The sequence below is a fragment of the Candoia aspera genome, chromosome 5 (genome assembly GCF_035149785.1).
Source record: "Candoia aspera isolate rCanAsp1 chromosome 5, rCanAsp1.hap2, whole genome shotgun sequence".
Lineage (NCBI taxonomy): Eukaryota > Metazoa > Chordata > Lepidosauria > Squamata > Boidae > Candoia > Candoia aspera.
The window spans coordinates 26,285,254-26,313,098 of record NC_086157.1 but is presented as its reverse complement, the minus strand read 5'-3'; the positions used below and the strand labels follow the sequence as shown (position 1 = coordinate 26,313,098).

General features: G+C 36.8%; 1 protein-coding gene across 4 annotated transcripts in view; it reads left to right on the top strand.

The window, feature by feature from the left end:
• PCCA (propionyl-CoA carboxylase subunit alpha) overlaps positions 1–27,845 on the top strand; it is a 269,485-nt gene that overhangs the window by 73,678 nt on the left and 167,962 nt on the right. For 3 of the 4 annotated variants that reach the window (XM_063304813.1, XM_063304815.1, XM_063304814.1), the window contains exons 8-12: positions 4,653–4,689; positions 10,580–10,658; positions 17,157–17,259; positions 19,301–19,395; positions 22,386–22,536. In XM_063304813.1, coding sequence (XP_063160883.1) covers positions 4,653–4,689; positions 10,580–10,658; positions 17,157–17,259; positions 19,301–19,395; positions 22,386–22,536 — 465 coding nt within the window. Of the gene's footprint in view, positions 1–4,652; positions 4,690–10,579; positions 10,659–17,156; positions 17,260–19,300; positions 19,396–20,891; positions 21,044–22,385; positions 22,537–27,845 lie in introns of those variants that run through there. The other variant, XM_063304816.1, reaches the window with a different exon arrangement.

The window sequence follows — 27,845 nt, the reverse complement described above, 5'->3', positions numbered from 1 at the left end:
AGATGGCGTTTCTGTTCTTGCATCAGTCAGTGGCTTTCATTTTAACTTGCCTTGTTTACAAGCATAAAAAGAAAGCTTTGCAGAAACCAGGGGGCAGGTGACAAAGCATGCATCATGATGCAAACTCTGCATCTTACTTACTTGCTTCTGACAAGTAGCTAACTGTGGCTGCTTATGCTGGAAATGTTTGTTCCTTGCTGAGATCTACTCTGGACAAAAGTGTGATTCCAAACCAGGGGTGTCTGCAAGATATGGTCAAAAACGTCCAAACAGCAGCTGTGATGGTGTTATTGAAACTCCATCTGTTTTTTATTCGGGTTGGGTGTTCTTCGGTTGCACCATCACAGCCTTCGTCTTGACTGTTTTGACCATATCCTGCAGACACCCCTGTTCAAATGTTGTTTGATTTCTTATTTTAAGTGCTTAAGGCAATGACTTTTGGATAAGCAGTTTATACTTAAATATAATATGGATTTAATTTTTGTTTTATGGAGAGAGGGCATAGTTGGCTTCAAGTAATATAATATTTATTCTTTTCAGTACCTTTGGCCTTTAGTCCAAAAAAATTCACCCAACAGCCATTGCTAGACATTAAAATGGCCCCAAAACATAGCTATACGACACATATTTGCATAAAATTTGCCAGTCCTGTTATATATAGAGATGCAAACTGACGCCAATTTCAAGTGTGAAATAAATTTTGCAATATCTTTTGATCTTGGTATTCAGATTAGGATGTCTATTGGAATGATACTGTCCTACTTTCCAAGGCTGTTGTACAGAGTTAAAGAATATATGAAGCACGAAATTTGAAAGGTGTTCTATACATGCGAAATATTATGCAATGCTATATACTTACATCTATATAACTTGAAGATAACTTTGAACTTGAACAATTTATGCATCTGAAATAAGGGTCTGGTTATGGAAGCCTTGTGCAAGTATAAATATTGATGACTCTTAAAAAACTGTAGGACTCTTGGCTTGTTTTTACTTTCATATAAGCTTCTGTAGAATTCTGTAGCATCTACCTGTCCTCCTACTATTTTCTAGAATGGATGATTTTTTGCCACCTTCTATACTCTATATGTATGCATGCCGATGCTGATTTTTCCTTCAGAATCCTGGCATCTCTAGTCCTGCCTTTCTCTACAGTAAGAATGTATATAATATTTTCCCCTTAAACTGAACGAAATGTGCAAGTGCACATGCATAGATCTAGCCATACCTCTACTGATGTAATCGTGCTAATCAGGCCTTTCATTTTTTTCAAGTTTTCAAATGAAGATAATTTTGAGCATTGGGTCTCATTCCTTCCTTCCTTCCTTCATTTGGTCAACGACCACCAAAGGCATTGGGTCTTAAAACAAAGTGTTTCCCCTCTTTCAAGAGACCCATCTTTTTATAGGTTGTCCATAGAAGCTTATTGGATGTGTCCATGCAGCATGTATTGATGCTTGTGTGTCACAGTAGCAGGGAAGGAGATCAGCTGATAAAACACCTCTATACGAAGAAGTAATATGCAAATTAAACTTAGAAAAATACTAATTTTCCTAAGCTTTTGCCTTTTGGCAAAGGAGAGTGATATTCTTCAGAGGCAATAACAAAGCAGAGTGTTAGTTGTCTCTCTGTGGCTTATTCCCTGTAAAAACCTCTCCCCCCCATAATAGGAAGCTACTTGCACCAATATTAAATTTGAAACCTAGTTGTAACTCAGGCCTGGGTATGGAGATTGAGTCGCAGCATATGGAGAAGATGTAACTAACCTTTTCCTCCAGATTGGCATAATATAGAAACCCCGGCCTTGCATGGCAATGACGCTTGAGGGGCGGGGGGAAACCTTTTCCATTTTAAATGGACACTTTTGCTCTGAGGAATAGATTTGATTTCCAACACCATATGTCCATACTTAACTTTGGGCTTCTGATTCTTGAGATTCTTCCTGGATTAGTTTGAGCCAGTTCTATAGACTGGCGAAGACATAGAAATAGGAGCTTAACATCCCAATGGTTGGGAACATTTAAAGTGGTCCTGAGTACCAGAAGAAAACATGGAGAGAAAAAGCTGGGAAAATAGTAAAACTAGACTTTCTTAACTTTTTCTTTCTTTTGTTTCTCTTTGTGCAAGTAGAATGGCCTGCTTTTAAACAGAAGCGAATAGGCTCAATGTATCTATATGCTCTTGACTGGAGGAAGATAGCATTTATGATTTTAATTTTTTTCACAAAAGTGGACTAATAGGATGGTGAAATAGCTTTTATTTTTGAAGGCTGTGAATTATAGGTTAGCATTCCTAATACAAGGAGTAATAAAAAGAGTAATTTTGTTACAATAGTACTGCTTCAAAATGCAAATTGGAATAACTAGTTGACTGCTTTCCTATGAGCTTGAAGTGTGAACCAGATACTCCTGGTTTACAGGTACAGTAGCTAAATGGAGGGAGGAGGGACTAGGTTGCTTTCACTTTAAAATTCTGTTAGTAAAGCTATGCATGAATTTAGTAGGAGAAAAGCAATATGGAAGTTTCCTCCTTGGCTCTACAGTAGTCGGGCTCTTCATCAGTCCTCACTCTTCCTGCATTTTATTCAAGAGGCTCTAATTGTCTGTATTTGGCAGGTTTAACACTTCCTGACAGAGAGGCTATTAAGGGGAAGTATTCTCACATAACTGTCACAGACAGGAACAAAGAACCTTCAGACTCAATGTGTGGAAATCACTAACATTCTTAAATGACCCCTTTCATGCATTTTTAAAAATCCCTCTAAGCTAGAGCCTGGTGCCTGCAGAGGTTGCTGGGAAAGCAACAAGGTATAACAGTAAACCTTGATTTTATTCTTTCCTGCTTTTTTTTTTGTGGATTTTTCTTTGGTTTAAAAACAGTTTTTGTTTGGAAAATCTCATTAACAGATGTGCCTGTTTGAATTAAACACACACACACACACACTTAAAACTGATGTTGCTTTCAGAGGTGCTTTGAACTTAACAAGCACTGATTTGTAGAGAAGACTGGTTAATGAAAGGAAATTAAATTTTCTGACAACTTCCTGTATCAGCTTCCTTATTCTTCATCAGGCTCTTAGTAGGTACTAAAAAGATTTTGTTTTAATGTTAACAAGAATCCTCCAAAACAACCCCCCCTCCTCCTTTGAGGCAAGGAAAATTCTTGTTGGATTAAAAAAAACCCTGAATATTTTAAAATAACAGTTTTCATTTTAATGTTCAAAAGTCAGTCCCTACAGATTCAGCCATATAGATTAGTTGGAGGGTTCTGAGTATATCAGACACTTAAACTAGCAATAGGAGGATTGTGTTTGAATTATCTTTTAAAAACAAAACTGAAACCTAACACAGAATTGTGAGCTTACCAGTTTGCTTTGAGTTTAGAATGGAATGAAACTCTCTCTTTCCAAACACAAATCAACTCACACTCACCCCGATTTTTTTTTAAATTTCAGCAGATGGAATAGTTTTGGTTGCTATTTTTTAATAGTTGGGTGTCAGAAGTCTGTGCTGATTAATGTTGAGATCTTCTAGTAGATTGTGATCTGCTTCCTAATTTAATTTCTTTTTTTTAATGTATATTATGGCATTGTGCAAATAGTATAAAATATAGATAGACATTCAGCCTTTTAACATGTTACTCAATAATGTATGATGAAAATACATTGTATTGTTAACTTACTAATCAACTTACACATTTGGGATTTTTTGGGGGGGTCAGTTTTCTTCAGATAAAAGTTCACTTTCTACAAATAGAACGGAGCTGTACATAGCTGCTCTTTTGCTTATTGTTACCATATATATAGATTCAGATTTATATTCTATCTTAAATTCCTAACCTTCCAAGATTTGTTTAAACTGAAAATGCCGGGGATTGGGATCTTCTACAAAAAGGTGAACCAATGATGCCTTTTCTGTTTATTCTTAACCATTATTTGAACCATGCTTTTTATCTTGTTTTGTAACTTTCTCCATCTGTGTGTCATAGTCAGAGTTTTAATTCTAAAATAAAAGTTAGCAGATGTAACCATTTCTATTCTGTTGTTAAAAATGCCAAGGGCTATTACTTTCTGTGAGCAGAAGTTTCATTTAAGGTTAAGGTTACCTTTTGGATTATACCCCCCACCCAACCCTGACTCAGGCAACATGATATTTGAACTTTTCAGTAAATCTTCTAAGACTTGTATTGATGCTGAAGCTTAGCCAAACAATAGAGAATCAACTCCCCCTGCTGACTGTATCTAGGCCAACATGAAACCCAGGTACCTGAGAAGACAGGAACAAACTTAAAACAAAAAAGGCATTAACTGGCAGGTGAAAAGTCCTAACGTTTTGATCTTTACTTCCTAGTGAAACCATCTAAATTCAATAATTCGAGCAATTTGAGAAATCCTTCGGTAGTCCTGCTGCTTTTCTTGTTTTCTACTCACTAAGTGATTCTTTATTGCTTAGGGGCTGAGTGTAATGCAATGATGGGGTAAAATTTACATTTCACTGGAATTAATTTTATATTGCTCTGAATGAAATGGGTCAGAAGGTTGTAAAATCAAACATTAAATGTATTGGAAAAGGCAGTGTAATATATGATTGCCCTAGAGACACTGAACAGTAGTTGATGAGATTAATGGTGGGTCCAATTTCCTGCTTTTACAGGATGCAGATGAAGCTGTCCGAATTGCAAGGGAAATTGGTAAGTTAGGGTTTCTTTACCTGGGGACTGCAAAAGATTTGCATGCTTTTTAGAAGATGCCCTTGACTAAATGATCTGTTTAATCAGGAATCCCTATGGAACAAATGGTATCAGTTTTTAAATCCTCTATTGCTATCAGAACTGGAAGAAATTCTTTGCACCTTAAAACTTAATTCTATATTATCGTATCTATATAAATACATTCTAGCAATTTATGTTGCAAACAGGATGACATAATCCCAATCTGTTTAAAAAATGGGTGTTTCATGAGTTTATGTAAAACATGTTGTAAATAAGGTGCTAAGACACAGCCAGGGCTGATTCTTAGCTGATGTAATTGTGCTTATTCTATTTTTCCAAAATCATTTGCTGATCTGTATTACAATATTGGCTTTGGTCAGCTATAAGTAAGTATAGAATTTATGCTCACTGTACCTCCAATTAGATTTTGACTTTTTAAAAAATAATAGGACCTCTTACTCATTTTATAAAACAAATCCTTACTGAAATTGAGTAGTGTTTAAAAAATGGTTAGAAATATGGAGTGGGAGTGTCAGCCGACTCCTTTGAAGTCAGTTATTGAATCCAGGAGAACCTAAACTACTTCTCTGGGTCATTGTCTACACTTTGACAACTTTCATATTTTACAAAATAGATTTTTTTTTATCATATGAAATTTTGAGGTGGCTGATAATAATCATAACCATCCCCTCAAACTGAGGTTGACTGCTGGCAACTGCATTCATGCAGTTTTATTGGCAGTGTTAAGGAAGTGCTTTGCCACTATCTTTCTTTGGATGTTTCTCAGCCATCTGGCTTGTCCAACAGCTCTGGAATTCCCAGGTAATTCCCCCATCCAAGTACTAACCAGAGCTGATCCTGCTTAGTTTCTGAAATGAGACAGAGTTGACTAGATGTTGCCATCTGCTAAGGTGGCATGAAGAGTATAAATCTAATTAAATTTGATCTTATATTTGCTCTTGGCCTGCATTATGTGATAGCATCTTGGAAAGGGAGGCTGAGCAAAATACCATGCAATTTCAAAGCTCATTCAAAAACCTTTGGCCAATTGTTATTTCTTAGGCTGAGTAACCTATATGAAAAGGCAGAAATAAGGCAGCAGCAGATATGGGGGGAAAACGTCCAAGTTATGTAAATATTCAGATTAAAATTCAAAGGCTTCTAATCAAGAAAAAAATATAATTGTAATTGTAGCCGCCCAGAGTCCCCCTGGTGGGAGGAGATGGGTGGTGACAAATTTGATAAACAAACAAATAATTTTAATTGTGATAGATTTTTGGTATGAATATCTTTCCATCCTTTTTTCAGGTAATACAGTACACATACATTACATGTGTTCTATATCTTGAGGAGGATGCTTTATCTACTGCTGAACTCTCACTTTACTAGAGTTCTCCACAGCACACTGATAGGTTGCCCTCATAGGCTAATCCTATGCATCACTGCAGTATATATGCATTGCTTCAGAATCATACCTTTAAATTGCTAGTCAGTAGATGAACAGAATCCAGAGAATGCATGATGTTTGAGGAGATATCAACATTATGTCAACAGTTTATGCGTAGTTGCTGTATAACAAGTATGCATTAGTACAGTATTTGTATTAGAAGAAGGGAAGATTCCCCAGAAATGTGATTGACCTGGGACTATGGTAGGGTGGTGTGTAGGAGATTAAAACTGCTTTATTTCCAGTGGTCTTTGCTGCATGCTTCAGGATCCCTAGGATAAATTGTCTAAAGCCTTCCACATTGAACCCAATTGAGAAAGCTCTCTTAGCAATTCTATTAACAGTGCAGACCAACCAGTCTTTTCCCCATGATCCAGCTGATTGATCAGCTGAGTGGTGCCAAAAACAGAATGACTGCAGGTTTCATTGATGTACCTCAGAGGTACATTTAGTACTCCTCTTATATACTCATATTCAAATATATATTAAACTCTGAGCAAAAGCAGTAGTGTACACTAGATTACTAATAGTAATGTATGTGTAAAATAAAATTCATGAACAAAAATGCATACAACAAAGGAAAGAGGCTCATATATCAGAAGAATACAGTGAAGGATCAGTAGAATGTGTAATTATAACACAGACTCCTAAAAATAAATGAAAAAAGAAGAAAGATCAGGATGCATGCATCAAAACAGGAAGGAGGATTTTTTAAAACCTCACTGGCAGACACTTTCTTTGAAGGGTTTTTCTGAAAGTATTATTTATTTATTTATTTATTATTTAAATTTATATCACTGCCCATCTCCCCCAATGTGTCAACTTATTATAATAATAGGTTGCCACCAGTCAAGTTGAACTTCCTGACGTCCAATCCAGCTGATTGCCAAGGACTTCTCCATCCAGTCCAGCTCTAGGAAAATAGGAAGGTGCTTGACATCTCCCTACCCAAAACTGAGAAATGCAGAACAAGTCTTATGGCTGTTTTGAAACATAAAATGTAGTTGACCAACTGTGTGACCTTGCACATGGCGAAGGTTTTAATGAGAAATTCTCTTCTAAAACTAAGCTAAATTTCTAGATACAAAAAGCAGTTTATTTGGATAATGGAAATAGGAGAATAGGGAAGAATATGTGTACAGAATTCCAAATAACACCAATATAGACTAGCTATTGTTATTTATTATCTCCTTGAATAAGCTGGACCTTTTGCTTTGATGTTTTTAGGCATGTTCTCCTTGTTCTTCCTTCTCCTCTTTCTCTGAGTACTTTTTCTGTTTTACAAAATACAGAGCAAAAATGAGAGCCAGAATCTTTGGAGAGACTAATTGATGCTTTGTCCAATTAAGGATAGTGTTCCATGTCCAGGTCTAACCAGGAGATCGAATTGTTTAGAGATTAAGCCCACCTTCCTAACAACCCTTTGTGGAGCAATAAATGTGCAGTCTTGTTTTTACTAGTTCTGCTTTTATATACTGTAAATGGGATTATAATTCTGGGAAAGAAGTTGGTATAATTTTGCCAATGAATGTATCAGAGCTTCATGCAAGCTGTATTGATATGTAAAGGGACTGAGTAAACAATACCAAAGTTTGGTGCTTTTTCATTTATTTCATAAAGAAAGTAATCCAACATGAAGTGTGTCCATGCAAAAAAGTAATTACTCCCTAGTTCAGTCAATTCAGTTTAAGGAATAACTAGGGCCACTTGTGTACTTCATTAAAACCTCAGTTCTGACTTGGCCAGTCCTGCCTTATATACATATCACAAACTTCGAAGTTCTCCATTCAAAGATTCTAGAGGACACACCATATCGCACTCAAAAGGAAATTTACGAAGACCTCTGATAGGTATTCATTGATACTTGATTGATTCATACACTCTGGAGAGAGTTTACTAAACTTTTCTTAAATTTGGGGGGCTCCATTAAAGTCAGAGACATAGTCTTGATAGTGAGAAGCTCTGAAATAATAGTAAATATTTCCAGCAATGGAAGAGTACAGCATGCAATTGGCCAGGAAGTCAAAAAAGAACCCCAGAATATTTTGGAATGTCCAAGTTAAACTTCAGATCTAAACCCCATAAAAACAAGGAATTCATGCTAGAAAATCCTCAAATGATACTGAGTTGAAGCGATTTACCATGCAGAAGTGACACAAAAATCCTATACAGCAATGTCTAGGTAGGAATCATTTTTTGATACGTCAATTCAGTTGACACAGAGCAAGATGAAAATGTGAAAGCTTAGTAACCACATCATATGAAATCTGTGTCCATCATATAAAAACTTATCTAGTACCTACTGTCAAATTTTTAAACTATGTCTAAATCTGCACAATGTGTGCGAACAGTTTAATTAGTGGGAAATGAAATTAGCAAAAAAAAAAAGATTTCTCAACTCTTCATCTAATTATATTTAAGCAATGATAATCAATGCAGGTAAAAATAAAAGGACCCAGAGAATTTCCATCACATATGACACCGTCATAGTGCATATCGTTTATAATCTTATCATTCTGTTTCAGAGAACTAATGATCTTCAGTAATAAATATTCCTTGTGAGATTGTAGATATGCATTTTCAGTTTGCAACCTTCAAAAATAAAATAAACCCCATCATTTTTTCCCTGATAAAAAGTTGAAGTGGCTTCTTTGCTTCCATTACAATGGATTAGAAAGCTCCTGGATCATCTGAATTACAGTGTGAACTGGGTTCATGCTGGCTGTTTATGCTGGCTTTCCATGGTTGTGGTCTTTCAGAACCAGGACAGACCTATTTTTCATTAACATTCCTCAACCACTGGGATGGAATAGGTGGCAGTGGAGCTACCTGAAATGCTATTTGCCATGCGGAGGAGTGGTAAGTTGCAAACTGTATGGTCATGTTCATAGTAGAAACCAGCTCCAGCTAAGTGCAGAACAGGGATGAATCCTGTTTCAGGGTTCCTCGGTTTGGAAGCTTGGCTGGCTCTGCAACAGCTGTTGTCTATGGATACTCAACTTTACTGTTGGGGAACAGGGGCAGGGCAGGAGTAGAGGTTCACTGATGGTAAAGTATACAATTTTATGTGTTACTTGGTATCTGAATCAAGCATTGGCCCAATATCAAATTAAGGTACCATCTAATAATGTAGGATCTCCACACTTCTTGTGCTCATGTACAGTTTGTACTTGGATTTATATAATAGTGTCCAAAATGTAAATTGAGAATTAGTTCTGGACAAGAAGTTGAACTTCCCTTATATCCAAATTCAGTACTGCCTGTATGCTGATTAACATTTTTTTCTAGCTTTAATTCATGTATTTTTATTTGTTCATTGCTACTATTGAACTTTTTGATTCATATTTCTAGAGGAATGTATACATTAATATGCTAGTAAAATTGTATAAGATCAATAAATACTACAATCATGTAAAATAGTTAAATTTTAATACTCTAGTACAAATATTTATGTAGTATAAGACATAAAACAGAAGCAATTTTTGATAAATGTAAACATTTTCATTTGGTAAGCAAGTGAGAGTTGCATTGTAAGAGAAGGATCTTAAGGAGAGCATGGAAACCTCTTTGCTCATGGAACAAAAACACTGGATTCCAACCTCTCAACTGAAATGTTTGCACTGGATTCTGGATTATGCTTTGCTAATGAGCCAAATCATCATTTAAAGGCTCTAAAATCTAGAATAACTTAAATATCTCCTTCAGTGAGTATTTGCCAACTCCTTTTCCTTCAACTCCTTTTAAGAATGCAAAATAGTAGCTGACAAATTCAACTAATATATATATCTATTATGATTAGAATAAAATGGTATCAGAACTTAAAGGTTGCTCTCTATGTGGTAGGCATCAGCTAGGTAAGTGAAGGGAAGTATTTTAACTGAATGAAGTACAATATACAAGGTTTGTTCTAACACTGCAGATTTCTTTATTGATCTCTCTCTTATCTGAATATTGGTTGTTTTCAACAGTGATGTTTAAAGTGTGGATGACCCTTCTCAGAAAGGTCTATCTGACTGCTTCATATTTAAAAGCTTGGTGCTTGGATTAGGTTAACGAAATGGTATTATTAATTTTTACGTATTATTTTTCTTGTGTAGGTCTTCATGTCATGTTGAATTTAAATTCCAATTTCTTTAAAAATGGTATTGCTAGTTTGAGGATCTTTTGATGGAAAGACAGTGCTTTAGTTATTTATTAAAATGCTGTGTTTTTTATTGGCTATTACTAATTCAATCTGATAAACTTAAATTCAGGAGATTGCTGTCATTAAAATAACAGTACTGGTAATGCAGTTTAAATTCATCTTCCCAACAGAAAGCTTTTTAATAAGCTTGTTATTGACTTTGTCATTGAACATGTGGTCAGTTGTCGTGAATGTACGATCAAAATTTAAATTTCTGTCTAATTGTTCCCTGCTGCTAGGCTACCCTGTGATGATCAAGGCTTCGGCAGGTGGTGGAGGAAAAGGCATGAGAGTTGCATGGAATGATGAAGAAGCCAGGTGAGATGCTGTCCAGAAATTAGTTTTGATGAATGCATCTGTTTTAAATCCAATTATACCATTCTCTCTTTTAAAGTTCTCATAAACTATTGTAAACTAGCAGTCAAGCAGCAAATGAACAGTTTTTGTTCTTATTCCCTAGGCAGTCCCATTTTCCTAGCCAGCATAACTGCTGGCAATGTGAGATGGGCCTGTAGTACAGCTAACATATAGGGTGCCAGTATGGGGAAAGATGCTCTGGTATGCCTTAACACTTTCCTTATATTGGAGGTTGATATATATATGCGAGAGCCAGTTTGGTATAGTGGTTAAGGCATCAGACCAGAACCTGGAAGACCGTGAGTTCTGGTCCTGCCTTAGGCACAAAGCCAGCTGGGTGACCTTGGGCCAGTCACTTTCTCTCAGCAGCCCTAGGAAGGAGGCAATGGCAAACCACTTGTGAAAAACCTTGCCAAGAAAACTGCAGGGGCTTGTCCAGGCAGTCTCCAAGAATTGGACACTATTGAACAGATAAAACACACACACACACACGTTTTATCCATCCATATAATTCAACTATTCTATAATTTAATTGATTCATTCGTGACATTAATCCCACATTTTCAAGAAGTTTGGGAGCCTGAAGCAAGATGGTGCTGCTTTTCTGTGGCAGCACTGATGCCATGGCACAGCCTCCTGGTTGAAATCAGGCTAGCCCCCTCCTTGCTGATTTTTGGGAAACTTGAAAATGGAATTGTTTCAGAAGACTTTCCCCTGAATGTATATATGATGCCATTCTTTATTTTTTATTGTTTTAGTTTTAGTCCTTTTTCTGACTGTTGTTTTTGTTTGTTGTGTTACTCCATTTGTTTTTAATGTATTCGTGGATGTTTTAAATTATTTCTATTTATAGTCTATATAAGCTATTGAGAGTCATTTTTGATTGCGGTGGGGTAGAAATGTGTTGAATATATAACTAAACAAATCCTATAATATTAGTTGATAAACTGTTTACAAGATCTGTTTTATCCACCAACGCAGTCCAGTTAGCTTTTGCCAGCAGAAAATAAAATCTGCCTTTCAAACATTTCCAGTGACTAAAACAGGATTTTATTATATTTTTGGAGAGAAGTCTCATGAGTTGATGGGGCTGGTAGCAAGTATGTGTGTGTATGTTGTGGAGGACCCATGCATAACCTCTTTTACAACCCCATATCAGTTTGTGGGCCAACTGATGGTGGCCTTTAACCATGTTCTTCTTCAGAATCCCAGCAAGCAAGGTTTCCATTTTCACTGATGTTGTGATCTTCATCAGCATTATTGGGAAAAGCCTTTAGCTTCATCCTCTTAATGACTGCTGATTATCTGATACTAAGAACAGCAAGAAAACAGCTATTTTGCCCACACCAGGACTCTGGATAGCAGCAAGGCTAAAAATTTCTCCTTCCATTAATTTTGATCCTGATCAAATTGCTGAACGGAGAAGAGATACTTTAATCAGGCCTATTTGTAGTTGTCATCAAATATAATGTTTATAAGCAACAAACTTTGGAGTGCTGTGTGTATGTGCATGTGTGTGTGTGTTTGATAGTGCTCTTTTAATTACGTTACTATCAACTGTCTAATTACTGTTGAGTCCCTTTAATGTAAAGACATTTTTAATAATTATTGATGAACTTTCACAAAGATAGAGTTAAGTTTTATATTTAAATAATTTAATAGTGCAATATAGGCCATAATTCCCAAAACCTTTGAGCATTCATTGTTTGTTTTTCTGTTAGTGTTTTTGTTATTCTTTGATTTCTCTTCAGCTTTCCTTTGCTTTTAATCTTGGATTGGATTTAAAATACATTTGTTCAGCAAATAAAATACAGGAAGAAAAAAACAATGCATACATTGTTATCTCTTGACCAAGCATTACTAAAGTCTTTGAATTTATTGTAATGAATTCTTCTTGTATATTTGTTTGTGTAGATATCTGATATACAAACATTAGACAAGCATGTGTTTTCTTTAAAAGCCAGTATTAATAAATACATTCAAATGTGTCTCATAGTCCTGATAAATGTATTATGGATGGCATTAATACATGCATTAAAAAAAATTGTCCAATACAGTAGGTTTACTAAATGACATCACAGACAGCTTTTTAGGCTTGGAATACATTTTAAAAGCATCATGTAACAAAAGTGGAATGGGTGGATAACTGTGGCAAAAGAAGTCTATCTATCCATCATATTTATATAGCCACCCATCTCACAGTCAGGTGACTCTGGATGGTGTACAGCAAAGTTGAAAACAAAACATACAAATTAATATTAATATCATTAATATTAAAAACTTTAAAATTATAAAAAGCACAAAACTAAAAACAGAATAAAAAAGAAATTAGGCAAAGAGGAGGTGTTAATTACCCAGGAGCCATCTCAATATTTCGCGAGTCTCCTGGGGTCACCAGGCCTATTGACACAACCAAGTCTTGAGGGACCTCTGGAAAGCTAGAAGGGATGAAGCCAGCCTCACTTCTGGGGGAAGGATGTTCCATAAATTGGGGGCCACAGCAGAAAAGGCCTGCCGCCTAGGATCTGCCAAATGAAACTCCCTAGTTGATGGGAGCTGTAGCATGCTCTATCTGGTGGGGTCGGCAGAGGTAATCGGGGAGAGGCAGTCCCTCCCGTGTAGGGCTTTAACGGTCAAAACCGCCTCCTTGAATTAGACCCGGAAACAGAGTGGTAACCAATGCAGCTTGCGGAGTAGAGGTGTGTGTTCTTCTGGAAACACACATTACTGCCCGCACTGCTGCATTGTGCACCAGCTGAAGCTTCCAGATACTCTACAAGGGCACCCCATGTAGAGGGCATTACAGTAGTCCAACTGGGAGGTCACTAGGGCATGAGTGACTGTGAGTAGAGCCCTTCAATCTAGGAATAGGCTCAACGGACACATAACACGAAGTTGAGCAAAGGCCCTCCTAGCCACAACTGCCACCTGCTTCTCGAGCAGGAGTTGTGAGTCTAGGAAAACCCCCAGATTGCACATGGGGTCTGTTTCAGTGCAACCCCATTCAGCACCAAAGATGGTATAGTCCTAGAATCAGCAGGTCCCAAAACCCAAAGCCACTCAGTCTTCCCAGGGTTCAGTTGAAGCGTGTTGTTCCCCATCCAGACCTTCACAGCTTCCAGACACCAGGATAAGATGCCTACAGCATCACTTAATTCACCAGGGGTGGAGATGTATCAACAGCATACTTGATGGGAGAGGTGGGGAAACCTTTCAGCAGGCTGAAGGAACGGAGCTCAAATCCTGAAGATTTATGCTTTGTTCCAGCAGCCCCACGAAGGATTTCCCCTTGATGCACAGAGGGGAAGAGAAACCCTTCAGCAGGCAGCTCTTTCGTTCCATCTGCTTCATGACACAGGAGATCACTTAACAACTGCAACCGGGAGTGCTGGGATTGTGGTCGTTGAGTGAATCAATCACGTGGGCATCTTGCTTAACGACCAATTCGCTCAACAACTGAGATTTTGGTCCCAATTGTAGTTGTTAATCAAGGACTACCTGTATATCTTTTGATCCCGGGCAAGCCAAGTGAAGCTGTTGAGGTCTGGAGGCTGTGCAGATTTGGGATGGGGAGGAATCAGTTCTACTAAGACTGAGTAACTGTGGATGTTTGGATCACCCAGATCTGAGGATATTATGTCTTTGATGTTTTTTTAAAACGAACAATTTTTATTAAAAGAAGATTTTACAAAGATTTAAAAAACTATAGAAACATAGAAGAAGAAGTAGAAGAAGAAAAAGATTATAAAAGGTTAAAAGAAAAAGTGAAGAATAACAAAAAAGAAAGAAAAAGAAAGATATCTAAAGAAGAGACTTCCGATCTCCTTTGCAGCAGTTACAAATATAACCATTACCATCTCCACCCTCCCATATTGCATATCATAGTCCCCTTCTTCCCATAAACAAACCTTGTTAATTAATAAATCACAAAATCAGCAGTTAATTATTATCCAGTCTCAGCAAAAAGTCTGTAAAGGGTTTCCTGTCTTTTATAAAGGTAGTTGTAGTTCCCTTCTTAATCAAACAAGGCAATTTAGCCTTTTCTGCAAACTCAGCCATCTTCACAATCCATTCCTCCATTATTGGTGATTCTGTAATCTTTTATATTTGTGCATATAATAGCCTTGCTGCAATATATAAAACAAATAGTCTGTGAGCTTTTCTAGTTGAGTGTCCGTTAACTCCTAATAAGAGTTCCAGTTTCATCTGAATGTTAATTTTTAAAACTGTCTGCATCACCATATGTATTTGTGTCTAGTATCTTTTTACTTTTTCACAAGTCCACCATCCATGATAAAATGACCCTACATGTGGATATTCCATCTTTAGTTTGGATGGGGTAGCGCTTCCCCCTTCAAGGATGGTGCACCATCTGGGGATCTTCCTGGAGTTGTAGCTCCTCCCTGAGGAGCAGGTTGTAGCTGTGGCCAGGAAGGCCTTTGCACAACTTCACCTGGTGCTCCAGTTGTGCCCTTTACTAGATTGGAGGCCCTTCAGACTGTCACTCATGCCTAATCACCTTGCGGATTGACTATTATAGTGCGCTCTACATTGGGCTACCCTTGAAGACCACCCAGAAGCTTCAGCTAGTCCAGAATGCAGCAGCACAAGCAGTGATGGGCATGCCTTGTAACATTTCTGCTTCACCTGCTGCACTAGTTGCCAGTTGGCTTCCAGGAGTGATTCAAGGTGCTGGCTGTTACCTATAAAGCCCTACATGTCATAGGGCCTGGTTTCTTGAGGGACTTACCTGTCTCCCATAACATCTGCCTGACCACTTCGATCCTGCAGGGTTAGCACTCTCTGGGTTCCTTTGCTTAAACAATGTCATCTATAAGGACCCCAGAAGTGCACCTTCTTTATAGCAGTGCCTGCACTCTGAAACGAGGTTTTCCCCAAGATCTGGATGGTTCCCTCTCTGCTGTTGTTCAGAAGAGCTGCGAAGACCTGGCTCTTTACCCAGGTCTTTGGAGAGGGAGAATAGGACCCCTCGCTTCATTCCCTCTGGTCTGTCGCGCTTGCCATCTTTTAACTTTTATTGATTTGAGTGTAATTTCTTTTTTTGATTGTTGTGAGCCACTCAGAGTCATTGGGAGATCAGTGGCATGCAAGTTTAATAAATTACTATTATTATTATTATTAATAATAATAATAGTAATAATCTTTATATTTCTTAACATTCATTGCATTATGTGCATTATTTTCAGGAAACTTACCTAATAGAATGATCTTTTCTACTCTGTAGGAGAATTGGAGGGAGGAGAAACTATAAAGAAATTATGTTAAGAAAATAACTTTCCAAGGTGATCAGAGGTTAGCTTCCCATACTTTCTCATTGCTTAGTCAGCTCTTGAAAAATACTGTAAATTATGTTCTTATTAACAACTATTGTCCATTGGAAGATAAGGACTATGGCTATCGAGCTTTGATTTTCTTTTTGAATTTTCTGTGATGTAAATGAGAATAATTTGCTTAGTGCAGAATTTATTGTCAAAGTGATGGCTAAATTCTTTGTTGGAGGTAGACTCTTTATGGAATTAAATGGGAGGAATGTCTGAAATGCACATATCTTTCAAAACCTGCAGATGTGTACAAGCTATGGACTGTCAACATTTTTCCTTCATTATGTTGTGTTGCTTGCTAGCATTCTTAAGGGAATGATTTATCTTGGGACTTGTATTGCCTTTCCAGAATTGGCTTTGTAGAACGGTCTTTCACAATCATTAAGATTCACAAATCTATTCCTTTCATTGCTTAATTCAAGTAACAAAAATATACTTTCTATATTATTGTGCAAATATAGGTCTGCAATATTGAGTACTCCAATGATCAATGAGATTTATGTATTGAACTAAGGATGGTGTCTGCAGGAGGGGTCTAAATTGGCAAGATGCAGACAGACCGTTGTGATGCAAGAGCTATCTATCCCCTTTGAATGTGTGTATGACGGCGACACACACACATAAGGGGTGGAGCTTCTATTGTTACAATTTGTCTGCCATCTTACTGGGTTTGATCTCCCCTATCCTGCAGATGCCACTGGATAAAACTGTCTTCATTATGACTTCATGTTAACTCTGTTCATGGTTAAGTGATTGCCATTGCCTTCTTTTGGAATGCTCTTTGACTTCCTAGTTTAGCCTGTCAATTTTCTTTGTAATCTCTTGTTCAGGTACTGACAAGGGCCAACCCTGCCTAGTTTTTTCAGAATCAGTCAAGGATGAGTAGGTGGTACCACCTGCAGTGTCTTTTGAGATTCAATATGCTATAACTGGCTTCCTTTTGCAGTACTTATGAATCATGACATTTATAACTATAAAATGAAAATGTACCCATACTTTCAGCAGCGGAGGCCTTTTAATCCAAAACTATTTGTAAGTGCAGAGATCCTTAGACATTCATTAACCAAAAGTAATATGTTTTCCACATTTCTAACTGGATTTCTTTGCTTTATTGTAGGGAAGGTTTCAGGTTTTCATCTCAAGAAGCTGCTTCAAGTTTTGGTGATGATCGGTTATTAATAGAAAAGTTTATCGATAATCCTCGTCACATAGAAATTCAGGTTTGTATTCTTCCTTTCCGGCTTTCGGGATGTTATATAAGTTTTGCTGAATTTTATTTTTTGTTGTATTTTCCTTGCTTACTGATTTAGTAGGAATGATTTTTCATGCTAAAGGTTTAAGTGAAGAACCTTAACCTTAAATATATGTCTTTCTATAAGCAATAATATATGGAACTTAATTTAGCAGTGATGGGTTAATAATCTCTGATAAGAAATCTTTAATACATGTGAGAAGATTCTTTTTCAGCGTAACACATAAACCTTGTAATTTATATAGATTTTGTTACTGAACTGAAAGCCATTTAGTAACTACATCTAACATTTTTGTATGTATAGAAGATTGAGACTAAAATTAAAACATTTTAACATAGATTATACTGGCAAAATAGTCCCATTATGACCCCTTTTTGTCTTAGTGTCAGAATGTTACCAAGTTCTGAGGCAGTGCCTAGACATGCCCAAGAGGACTTTAGATCTAGTGTTTTTCTCAATAGCAGCTACCTGTGCAATGCGTAAACTACTTTTCAAACACAGATTTTTAAAACTTTTTTTTGGTGTGGTTTGCCTTGGATATCTGTTTTTCATTGAACTTAATGGAAGGGGTGTGAGTCACATAAAAGAATCAGCTTAGTGAAAAAAGGCCAGTATGTTTAAGTATGTAGAGCTCCATTCAGAAGCTTAGGTACAACTCTGCTTATATAAATCCTTCTATGATATTGCAGCTCTTATGCTAGATTTTGTTTACTAGGATATCTATTTCCCCAGACTTCATAGTAAACTGTTGGTAAAATTAGTGCTTTAGGTGAATTTCACATTCTGTAACTTAGACGAAGTGTTTGAAATAACCTGCTGTTGACGTCGTTTTTAAAATGTGAGTCATTATGTTTAAGCTGTTAGGCAAGCACAGAAAAATTATTTGACCTGAATTTTAGCTAATTCAGAACAAAAATAATATTTGATAAAATATCTAAAAGAAAGCTAAAAACTAAACTGAGAGAGAAACAAGAGATAGAGCTATCTTAAAATAGAACGCTGCATTATTTTGAACTGTAGCAATAATGTAATTAGTTATTTGGGAGAGAAAAATAATATATTTTATAGAAATAAGTGTCTTGGAACCTAAGATTCTGTGTACTCTATGTGTATGTGAAATGTTTTCCCCTCACTTCTGTAGTCACTCGGCCTTTGAAGACTTGCTCAGAGGGGTCAGGCATTCTCTGATGTAAGATCCTACTGTTAAATGATGAAATTTGATATCCATGTCACATGAAAAGGAAAGATAACCATTTTGGCTGCAAGAAAATGTCTTTTAAACCAGCATAGTTACAGTCACAAAACAGTCTGAAAGATTTCAAACTCTTCAGGCTTTTCATCAGGCAGGATGGTAAACAAAGCCATTATGAACCCCTAAAAAGAGGGTGGGAAGATGAAAAAAGTAACAGATATTCAAAGTTATGCATTACTTTCTTGAACATTTTTGTCAATGCGCATTTTTTGAACTGGAAAATCCATTTTTTACCTGTGGCCAAATCCATGGAGATGGAAATTGGTAGGGAATATTATAGTTTGCTTAATGTCTTCAGGATGATAAGACAAGAATTGCAGTGTTGCACTGGTATCCCTACATACCTGTGTGTGATATCACCACACATGTACAAAAGGGGCAGATCTTTCATCATGACGTTGCAATGTTAATTCCTCATTTGTTCCTCATTCTTCTCTGGATGGCCTTGTCAGAACACTGTGAATCTGACTCAGCAAAATGTTGAAGCCTGTTCAGACTTTATATTCTGGGTAGAACTCCTGAACCCAGCTTCTAGTATATTTCTTTCCTTTTATTCCTTTCATGTAGAAAAAAACCTAAACTGAATAGAACTGTAACATGTATTATTTTCCTTTTTTGGACAGAACAAGAATGGATAGATTATTCAGATAAATGCACTGTAGTAGCATTAATGAAATATTTTAATTGAAATAGGCTACTTGAAGTAGAGAGAGGATAAATGTAATTTTTAAACAGTTAACACTGAGTTCTTATTAGGTATTGGCTGACAAACATGACAATGCATTATGGCTGAACGAAAGGGAATGTTCAATTCAGAGAAGAAATCAGAAAGTTATTGAAGAGGCGCCAAGGTGAGTGCACTGTATTCTTCATGGACATAAAGAAACTCCCATAAAGTACTAACAATAAATTGCATAATGTAATCCTAATAGTGATAGGAAAGTGAGTTACAGTGAATTAGTTGCTAATCTGAAGTCCTTCAATGAGCTTTAAAAAATTTAAACGGAGTAAACTACTTTGTTTTAATGGTTGCAATATTATTTGGTGATAATGGTTTGTACCTGAAAAATCTTTTGATGAGAAAGAGTTCTCTTTCTGGATTCTGATTCCTTCCGAATAAAAGTATTATATTTGGGCTTTTCAAATGCTAGAGCACCTTTAATAATACATAGTAACATACAGAATAATCTCATTTCAGATAATAGAATACATTTGTATGTAATTTTCCATAGCATTATATGAAAAAAATTGAAAGGTCCCCTGTGCAAGCACTGAGTCACATCTGACCCTTTATATATATGATATAGCATTATATAGATGCTGTATTTCATGAAGGCTTTACTGCTGTGATAAATAAAAACTTAGTGCCTTATTCAATCACCCCGTTGAACAACAATCTGGTAGCGAACTGATTATTCAGAGAGATTCCTAGTTTTTACATACTTTTCATAGTTCACGTACTATATTCTACTTCATTCTAGACAATCATGTTTGCTTCTGCTCAGCTGTTGACTACCTCCTTCCAGAAGCAGTTCTTTCAGAAATTGAAAGAAGTCATGATTCATGGAATTGCTGATGCAGGGCAGAATTGCCCTTGTGTGCATGTTCATAAAAGTTTCTCTGGATGTAAGCCTGTACGTACTAATGAAGAAAGAGGTGATATGTCATAAATTCATTCTCTGTGTGTGCATTGTTCACCAAGATATGATTTGTTTTACTGCTTTGAGGTAAAGATTGAATATGTAGCAGTGATGTTTCAGGAAACCGAGAGTATTGTGAATTTTGCAGAACCTTTTGAAATAATACTATTCTTATTTATCCAACTGCTATGTCCTTTTTCTGTTTTTCCTTCCTTCCCTAGTGTGTTTTATTTTCTTAGATAATGAGCAGGCACACTGACTTTATTTATCTTTATTCCTGTATGTTGCCTAGCTCCTTTATAGGAGCTTAATAAACACAGATTTTAAAACCATTTTGAACACAGGAAGTACCTTCTGTTGCACAGTTTATTCTTTGATTCTCTTGCTGTTCAGATTATTACATTTCTTTGATTTACCGCACTAATATAAGAAGCATAACAAACTACTTGTTGGTCCTTGCATTGAGTAGGGGTAGATGAGAATAGAGACAGATTGTGAGATTACACTTTTTAAATAAAAGAATTTGTATATTCTGTACTGCTTCATGTGTCACACATGCTTTGGTAGATAAATGTTGTGAACGATTGCAAAGGTAAATAAAAAACTTTTGAGTGTTTTGAAGTACTATCAGAATACAGTGAAAAGGCATTGCCAGGATATACATTTTTCTCGGTTGATAAGCCTTTGGCCTCTGGAAGATGATATATTTAGTGTCCTGTAGTGAGGAGAGTTACAGGCCGGGGAGCAGTCTAGAGAGTGAGTCCCAAGAGGGCTTCACAACTGCACTCTGAGGCAGAAGAAACAGCTGTGCTCAGGGTGGAGAGAGGAGGAACCATGCTGTGTGAACAGATGAATCAAAGTAAGAAAAACAGAAAATTAAAACTTTCAGTTTTAGGGTAAAGTTGAGACAATAATTTAAAATGCAAGCTGTTACTGTCTTTGGATGTCAGATACAGTGATGGAGGCTGAAGTTGAAATGGCAGTTCAGTTTGAAGCTTTGGGGTTTTCATTTCAGATTTTTCTCTGCTATAATGCCTTCCTCATTTGTCTATAAGAAAGGAAAAAGAAGCACACTGTGAATGGCTACTTAAAACATTGCAAGCTGGAGATATTGCATACTTTTGTATACTAAGTCATAAACTTAAGTAATAAAAATGTTTCTTAATTCACTAGCTATGATTCTTAAAATTCTTAAAATGTTAAGTTCCGATGTGCCTTATATTTTCTTCTGAACTTAGTGTAGTGACTTAGTATGAGTAGTGAATGAAAGTTTCATTGATACGTTTATCTGGTGGAATAAATACTATGGTGTTTACATTTTAAAGGATTAAAACATTATTTAAATAATCTATTGCTAACCCTGGCGTGTGACAGACAGAACTCATATACAGCGTGCAGCCTTTCTAGAAGTTAAAAGATCAAAAGACAAGAGTTGAAATAATTTCTATAAAACCACATCCTGATTGCATAGCATTCAGGCATGTGGCTATTGGATTCAGCCCTTCTATGGGAGATCAACTAATCTAATAAGAGAGAAATAAAATAAAACTTTATTGGAAGAAGAAAACATAATGGGAAAAAAAGTCCTTTTACTGTGTAAATATTACAATGCAAACCTTTGTTGGTGAAAATGCATTGCTACAAAAGCGGTTTCATGGGAAAACAACTGAAAAGAAACTGATAAAAGAAAACGTAGTACTCTGAGTAGGCCACCATTGCTTTGCTACAAATTTTTAAAAAAGGTGTCTGTAAAGAGACTGGAGCAAGATTCAAATTGTACCAGTCCACAAGGTCATAGTTTAAAATAATATATTCATACCCAACCTGTAAAGGTATGATTAAACTTTAATCAGAGGCTGCAGGAGGCAATCTTAGTCCCATGCTTTACCTGGCCTCAGTTCCCAGCTTCTCCCAGAATCCTGCCTATAGTTTTTAAAATGACCAAACCTCCTCTCTTCCTGTACAAGAAAAAGGGGCTGGGGATATCTGCTTTTGGGTATGTGACAGAAAGCATCTGTCCCTTGAGGGAATGTGTAATCAGTATTCAGTAAATAGTTTATAGTACTGTGAATGTCTGTCAAACAAGCATAATAATTATTTTACCTTTACCTTTTATATTTTAGTTTCTAAAAGGTATAAAATAGTGGAATTTACTTTTGTAGAATTTCTTTTAAGAGTCTTCCCCCCTCCTTTCTGTATAGCACCTTCTTGGATCCTGGAACACGTAAAGCTATGGGAGAACAGGCTGTAGCTCTTGCCAAAGCTGTAAAATACTCATCTGCTGGAACAGTGGAATTCCTTGTGGACTCAAAAAAAAATTTCTATTTCTTGGAAATGAATACCAGACTTCAGGTACATGGTATGGAAAAGATGGGAGGAGAGGGGAATGGTGTTTATGATTTAGGTGGGATTAGAAGTGATCTCGTAATGCTAAAAATTATGAATTTTTTCAGTTTGTCCCTTCAAATCCGCTGCAAAAAAAAATTAAGAAAACACTTTGTCCCTAATCTATTTATTTATTTTTCATATTTGTATGGCCTCCCATCTCTCAAACTCTGGGCGGTGTACAACAAGGCTAAAAAACCATAAAGATATACAGAACAATTACATTATTATTATTAAAAAACCTTTTAAAACTATAAAAATTATTAAAAAGCTAATGTAGCTTTCCTCTTCTAAGTATGTAATTATGATAGATTTTGTTTGAAAATAACACTTCTTAGTTAATTTTTAAAATCTTGATAGTAGAAAAATGTAATGGCTACGCAATTCTGTTTAAGTCCACATGGGTTTTTTATATTGAACGTGTATCCTCTCATATTTATTGAAACACTATAAAATAAATGGCTTCTGTTCTGCTAATAGCCTTAGTAGGAAGGCTTTGTTGGCTTGATTTTGGAAACATGTTCTAAATATCATGTTGCATTAAGTCCCAAGGTAAAGCAATGCATTTGGAGAGCTCTGGAAAAACGCTCTTTATTATGCTTATTTATTTTCCAAGAAATTCATGATTATAAAATTTCTATTTTTCTATTCCTCCATCTTCTCAATATTTGTGAATGTTTTAAATATTTTTAAAATTAAAAATGTATAAAAGGATGAATCCTAAGCATTTGAGTAAAACTTGTTCCTGTTTAAAGAAAATTAACATCTGGTCTAGAAGATTAAACCAGAAGTTATTTGGAGTCTTTACAGCATTATTACCAGAATGTGATTACAAGAAATGGTTGCAATTTAAGTAAAGGTAGCGGAGTAAAGGCTTTTGAAACATAAAAATGTGCACTTAAGCTGATAGAACTCTGTTCACAACAATTCTTATTATCAAGAACCTTTGTCAAATTTGTTTTTTCTTGGATCCCCCCTTCTACTCTAGTTAAATTTTCTGAATGGTATGCTGTAGGAGTGTGTAGTGGTGAGGTTCATGTTTGTTAACTTCCTTCTTTCTTGCTTTGCTCAAGAAGGGACAGTTCTAACAGTTCTGGTTCTGGATTGTGTAAGTTCATGGCTGGAATAGTATAGGTAGTCCTCAACTTATGACAGCAATTGGGACTGGAATTTCCATCGCTAAGTGATGTGGTTGTAAAGCGTGACTGCATCACTTAGTGATAGCAATCCCTGCAGTCCCAATTGCTGTCGTTAACCGAATTGTGGTTGGTCGCATGGTCGCAAGGTGAGGCAACTTCCTGCCAGCTTCCCACAACCAAAGTCAGTGAGGAAGCCAGCAGGAAGTTGCAAGCCCCAGGCCGGCAGGAAGGTAAGTGGTTGCTGCCAGGTGGTGGAGGGAGAGAGGGGGTGTACGGGGGTGCGGAGGAAGATTGGGAAGGGTGCACAAGGGAGCAAGGGGATGTGCGAGAGGCACAACGTGGGTTGGGATGGGTGCGAGGGGATGTGAGGGAGGCACAGCAAGGGTCAGGGAGGGTGCACGGGCATGCAAGAGGGTGCACGAGAGGAGTTCAGGTCGAGGATGGTGTGAGAGGGTGTGAGGCACAGTGAGGGTCGGGGAGGGTGTGAGAATGTGAGTGAGAGGCATGGCACAGGTTGGGGAGGGTGCACGGTATGAGGGAGGCGCACTGAGGCTTGGGGAGAGTGCACGGGGGTGCACAAGTGGCCGGCGCGGCAGGGGCTGGAGAGAGTGAGAGAGACTCACCTCAGCGACTTGCGACCTTCCCTGCCGGTTTCCCCATTGACTTTCTGGGGAAGCCAGCAGGGATGGTCGCAAATGGCGATCACATGATTGAGGGGCACTGCAACCAGTTGTAAGTGCGAATGAGTTGCCAGTCGCCCAGATCGTTATCACGTAACTGCGGGAGTGCTGGGACAGCTAGAATGTTGAGGACCAGTCGTAAGCACCATTCCTTCAGTGCCATGGTAACTTTGAATGGTCGCTGAACAAATGGTCATAGGTTGAAGACTACCTGTAAGCAATGGTTTACTGCATATTGTTAGTGAAGTTTACAATGTTTTTTAATGTATTGAGAAAGAAGAGTGTTGAGAACAGTCTGACACTGACTGATGTTTCTTTTGCAATGGCAAGAGTTCATTGTTTTATTCACTATTTTGAGCTTAGTATCTTTTTTCACAATTTCATTGTGATTACTGAGGCACAGTGGAAGCAAAAACCTTTCCAGATGGAGAAACCACTATAGTTGGAAACTGTAGAAAGATTATTTAAATGTTGTTTAGACAATTTAAGACCATTTGTTCTTTCCAACTTTATCAGAAATATACTAACCTTTAATTAGAATGTTTGTTAAGTACATATCTCTAATTCTTCTGTCTTGGTTGCATATTGTCTCTAATTAGTGTTTCAGTTTGAAGTTGGTGAGTAGCAATCTTACTGGCCTCATCACCAGTTTTCCCATTTGATTTGTCACTTTTCTCCAGCCTTCATAGTTTGATGTCAGTTAGCAGACTTATATCTAGTCATTCTTTTTGTTTTCTTCCACTAAGAGCCAAATTTTAAACTACTTGTGATTTCCCCCCCATATTTAACTCTATAGTTAGAAGACTGCAGATGTGTTTTTGCTTACAGTTACTTTGAATGGGGACTTTCCCCCAACTAATATCTAAGTTTGGCATTTGGCATTTTTTGCACAGTGCCTTAACTATATTATTAGTAGCTGCACTTATAGACTGCTCTCCTTTTTAATTTCCTATATCATTAGTGCAGGGACCCTCCTTTAAAACATATTACAATTTTTTTAAAAAATTATTTCTTTAGGAGCAGATTCAGCTTATGGTTGAAACCTATGTTGTGTTTCTTTATTGCTTTTTAGTTTAGCTCATTTAACTGTTTGGTCACCCGTTTTTCATTATTGGGGGAGACTGCTCTAGAGCTATGCTGATACTAGACAGCATCAGATGTCAGTCCAAATATTGGCTTTTGGTAGCAGCCAGCTAGTCACTTATGTACTCCTGAATATGTTTTCATTTGGCAGATTTATGCACCCCCATTTTTTTCTTGCAACTCATTAAATGTCTTGAAAGAATGATTAACAATATTCTCGTTTAAATATTAATGCCCTTTTTCCCCACATTCTCCCCTAAACAAAACAAAATAGAAATATTTTACCTGTGATCTTCAAATTAGACTTTCCTAAAATATCAGTTTTTCACATGAATCGGGAACATATTTAAGCTTCCATCCCCAAATCTTTCAAAATTGTAATGCTGAGAAAAATGACCTAAATCTGGAATAAAAGAAGAAGCTAATCCATGCAAGATATTAAGGAGGCCAAATAATAACCACTAAATTACACATATCATGGTTTTTGAAAAAGAAACAGATATCAAAATATAAAGTAAATAATATAATTGAAAATCTGGGAAATTAAGCCCCCACCCTTGCCCCCTGGAAGATAATGAGAACTGGGGTAGAGAGTTGGAATCTCTCCATCCCATTGAAATTTTTTCAATAACTTATCAATGGTTTAAAATATCTAAGAGGAATAAACATTTGGATTCCATATATGCGTGTGTGCGTGCGAGAGAGAAAGTGTTTTACGCACACACATATAATAGGTATTATATTCATCTTGAAGCTTACTATTGCTTAATGTTGGAGAGTTGTGTTAGTGTATGGTAGCCAAAAATCAGCAGTCTGGTAGCATCTAGCAGACTAAGAAATTTTCCTTATCAAGACCTATGGAAAAGAATCTTTCATCAAATTCCATTAATTCTTCATAAACTTCCACCTCACTGTCCAACTCAGCCTCAGTCTATCTACAGAAGAAGACCACTTCGTTAACATCATGGTAAAACTGTACAATGAATACATAAACCCCATGTTATACAGGAATCCTACAGATTGACTTGCATATCTACATGCTTCCAGAAGTCATCAGCTAATCTAGTGAGTGTAACCAAACTCTGTACTACAACTACGTTTGATCTTACCCACTTGATGAAGATATTCAACTGATAGATTAAACCAAGCATTCAGGAAGTTGAACTACCCACCCAACAAGATCAATAGGCAAATCAATAGAGCCAGATCAATTGCCAGGAAGGACCTATTAAAAGACTGACCACAAAAACAGAACACCACTTTTTGTTACCTTCAACTCACAGCTCAAGCCCCTCAGAAGCATTATTGATATGCTATGATACAATGAACTTGCACTGCTTTAGGTTGCATTCACCAGCCTGAACCAGACTCCCATAAGCAGCAAGAAACAACAGAATGATGGTGCTAATCTGGGAAACAGGCCCTGCAACAAACCCAGATGTCTACTTTGTTCCCACATTTATACCAGCAGCACATGACAGGACCCAACAACTTCATACAGAAGATTAGAGGTGCCTTCACATGTTCTTCTTCTAATGTGATATATGCGATCACCTGCCAGTAATGCCACTGTGGATTCTATATAGGACAAGCAGGCCAGACTTTGTGGAAAAGAAATAAAGTAATGGACTCAAAATAAGAATAAAGTAATATCAGCATTACAGGCACTTCAAGCTAAGATACCTTCTCTAGAATCTATGAAATTTCAGAGGTTTCAGGAATTAGTATTCCTTTTTGGAGTTCCTCAGAATATGGAGGACACAGAGCAGGTTAACATACCCACTACCATAGGTTTCACCATTACAAACATCCTAGTGCATTAAAATACAGGTTAATCTGTATGATCAAATAGAACTCCTTCTGCAATAACATAAATTGTGAGAAGCCACTTAGCTGTTTGGTTTATTAGTGTTGTTAAGTAAGGTCTTTGTTTGGTAGTTAAATGAAGTCCTTATTTTGAATTAAGCTATCTTATCAAGTTTACCTGAAGAAATGTGACTCCGAATTTAAGATAAATCTCTCCTTCCCAAAAGGAGCATTAAACAAGAGAAAAAATGTTATAAACAGACAAAACTCCTTTCTCAGTTTGGATTGTCAGTTCTTACTTAAACAAATATTTGCACATGGTAACAGTTGATATGTATGTGTGATTTATACATATATGCATACATATGTGTTGTATATATAGCACTCATACATACTTACACATGCACACACATTGGCCAGAAGGCACTCACAAAAAAATGAATGGATCAGAACCAAAAATTAATTGAATTAATTACAAATTATTCAAATTAAATGACTGCAAAAGAAGATATCCCATTTATAAAATGAATTAATTTTCCTACCTGCATATGCACACGTGTGGTTTTAC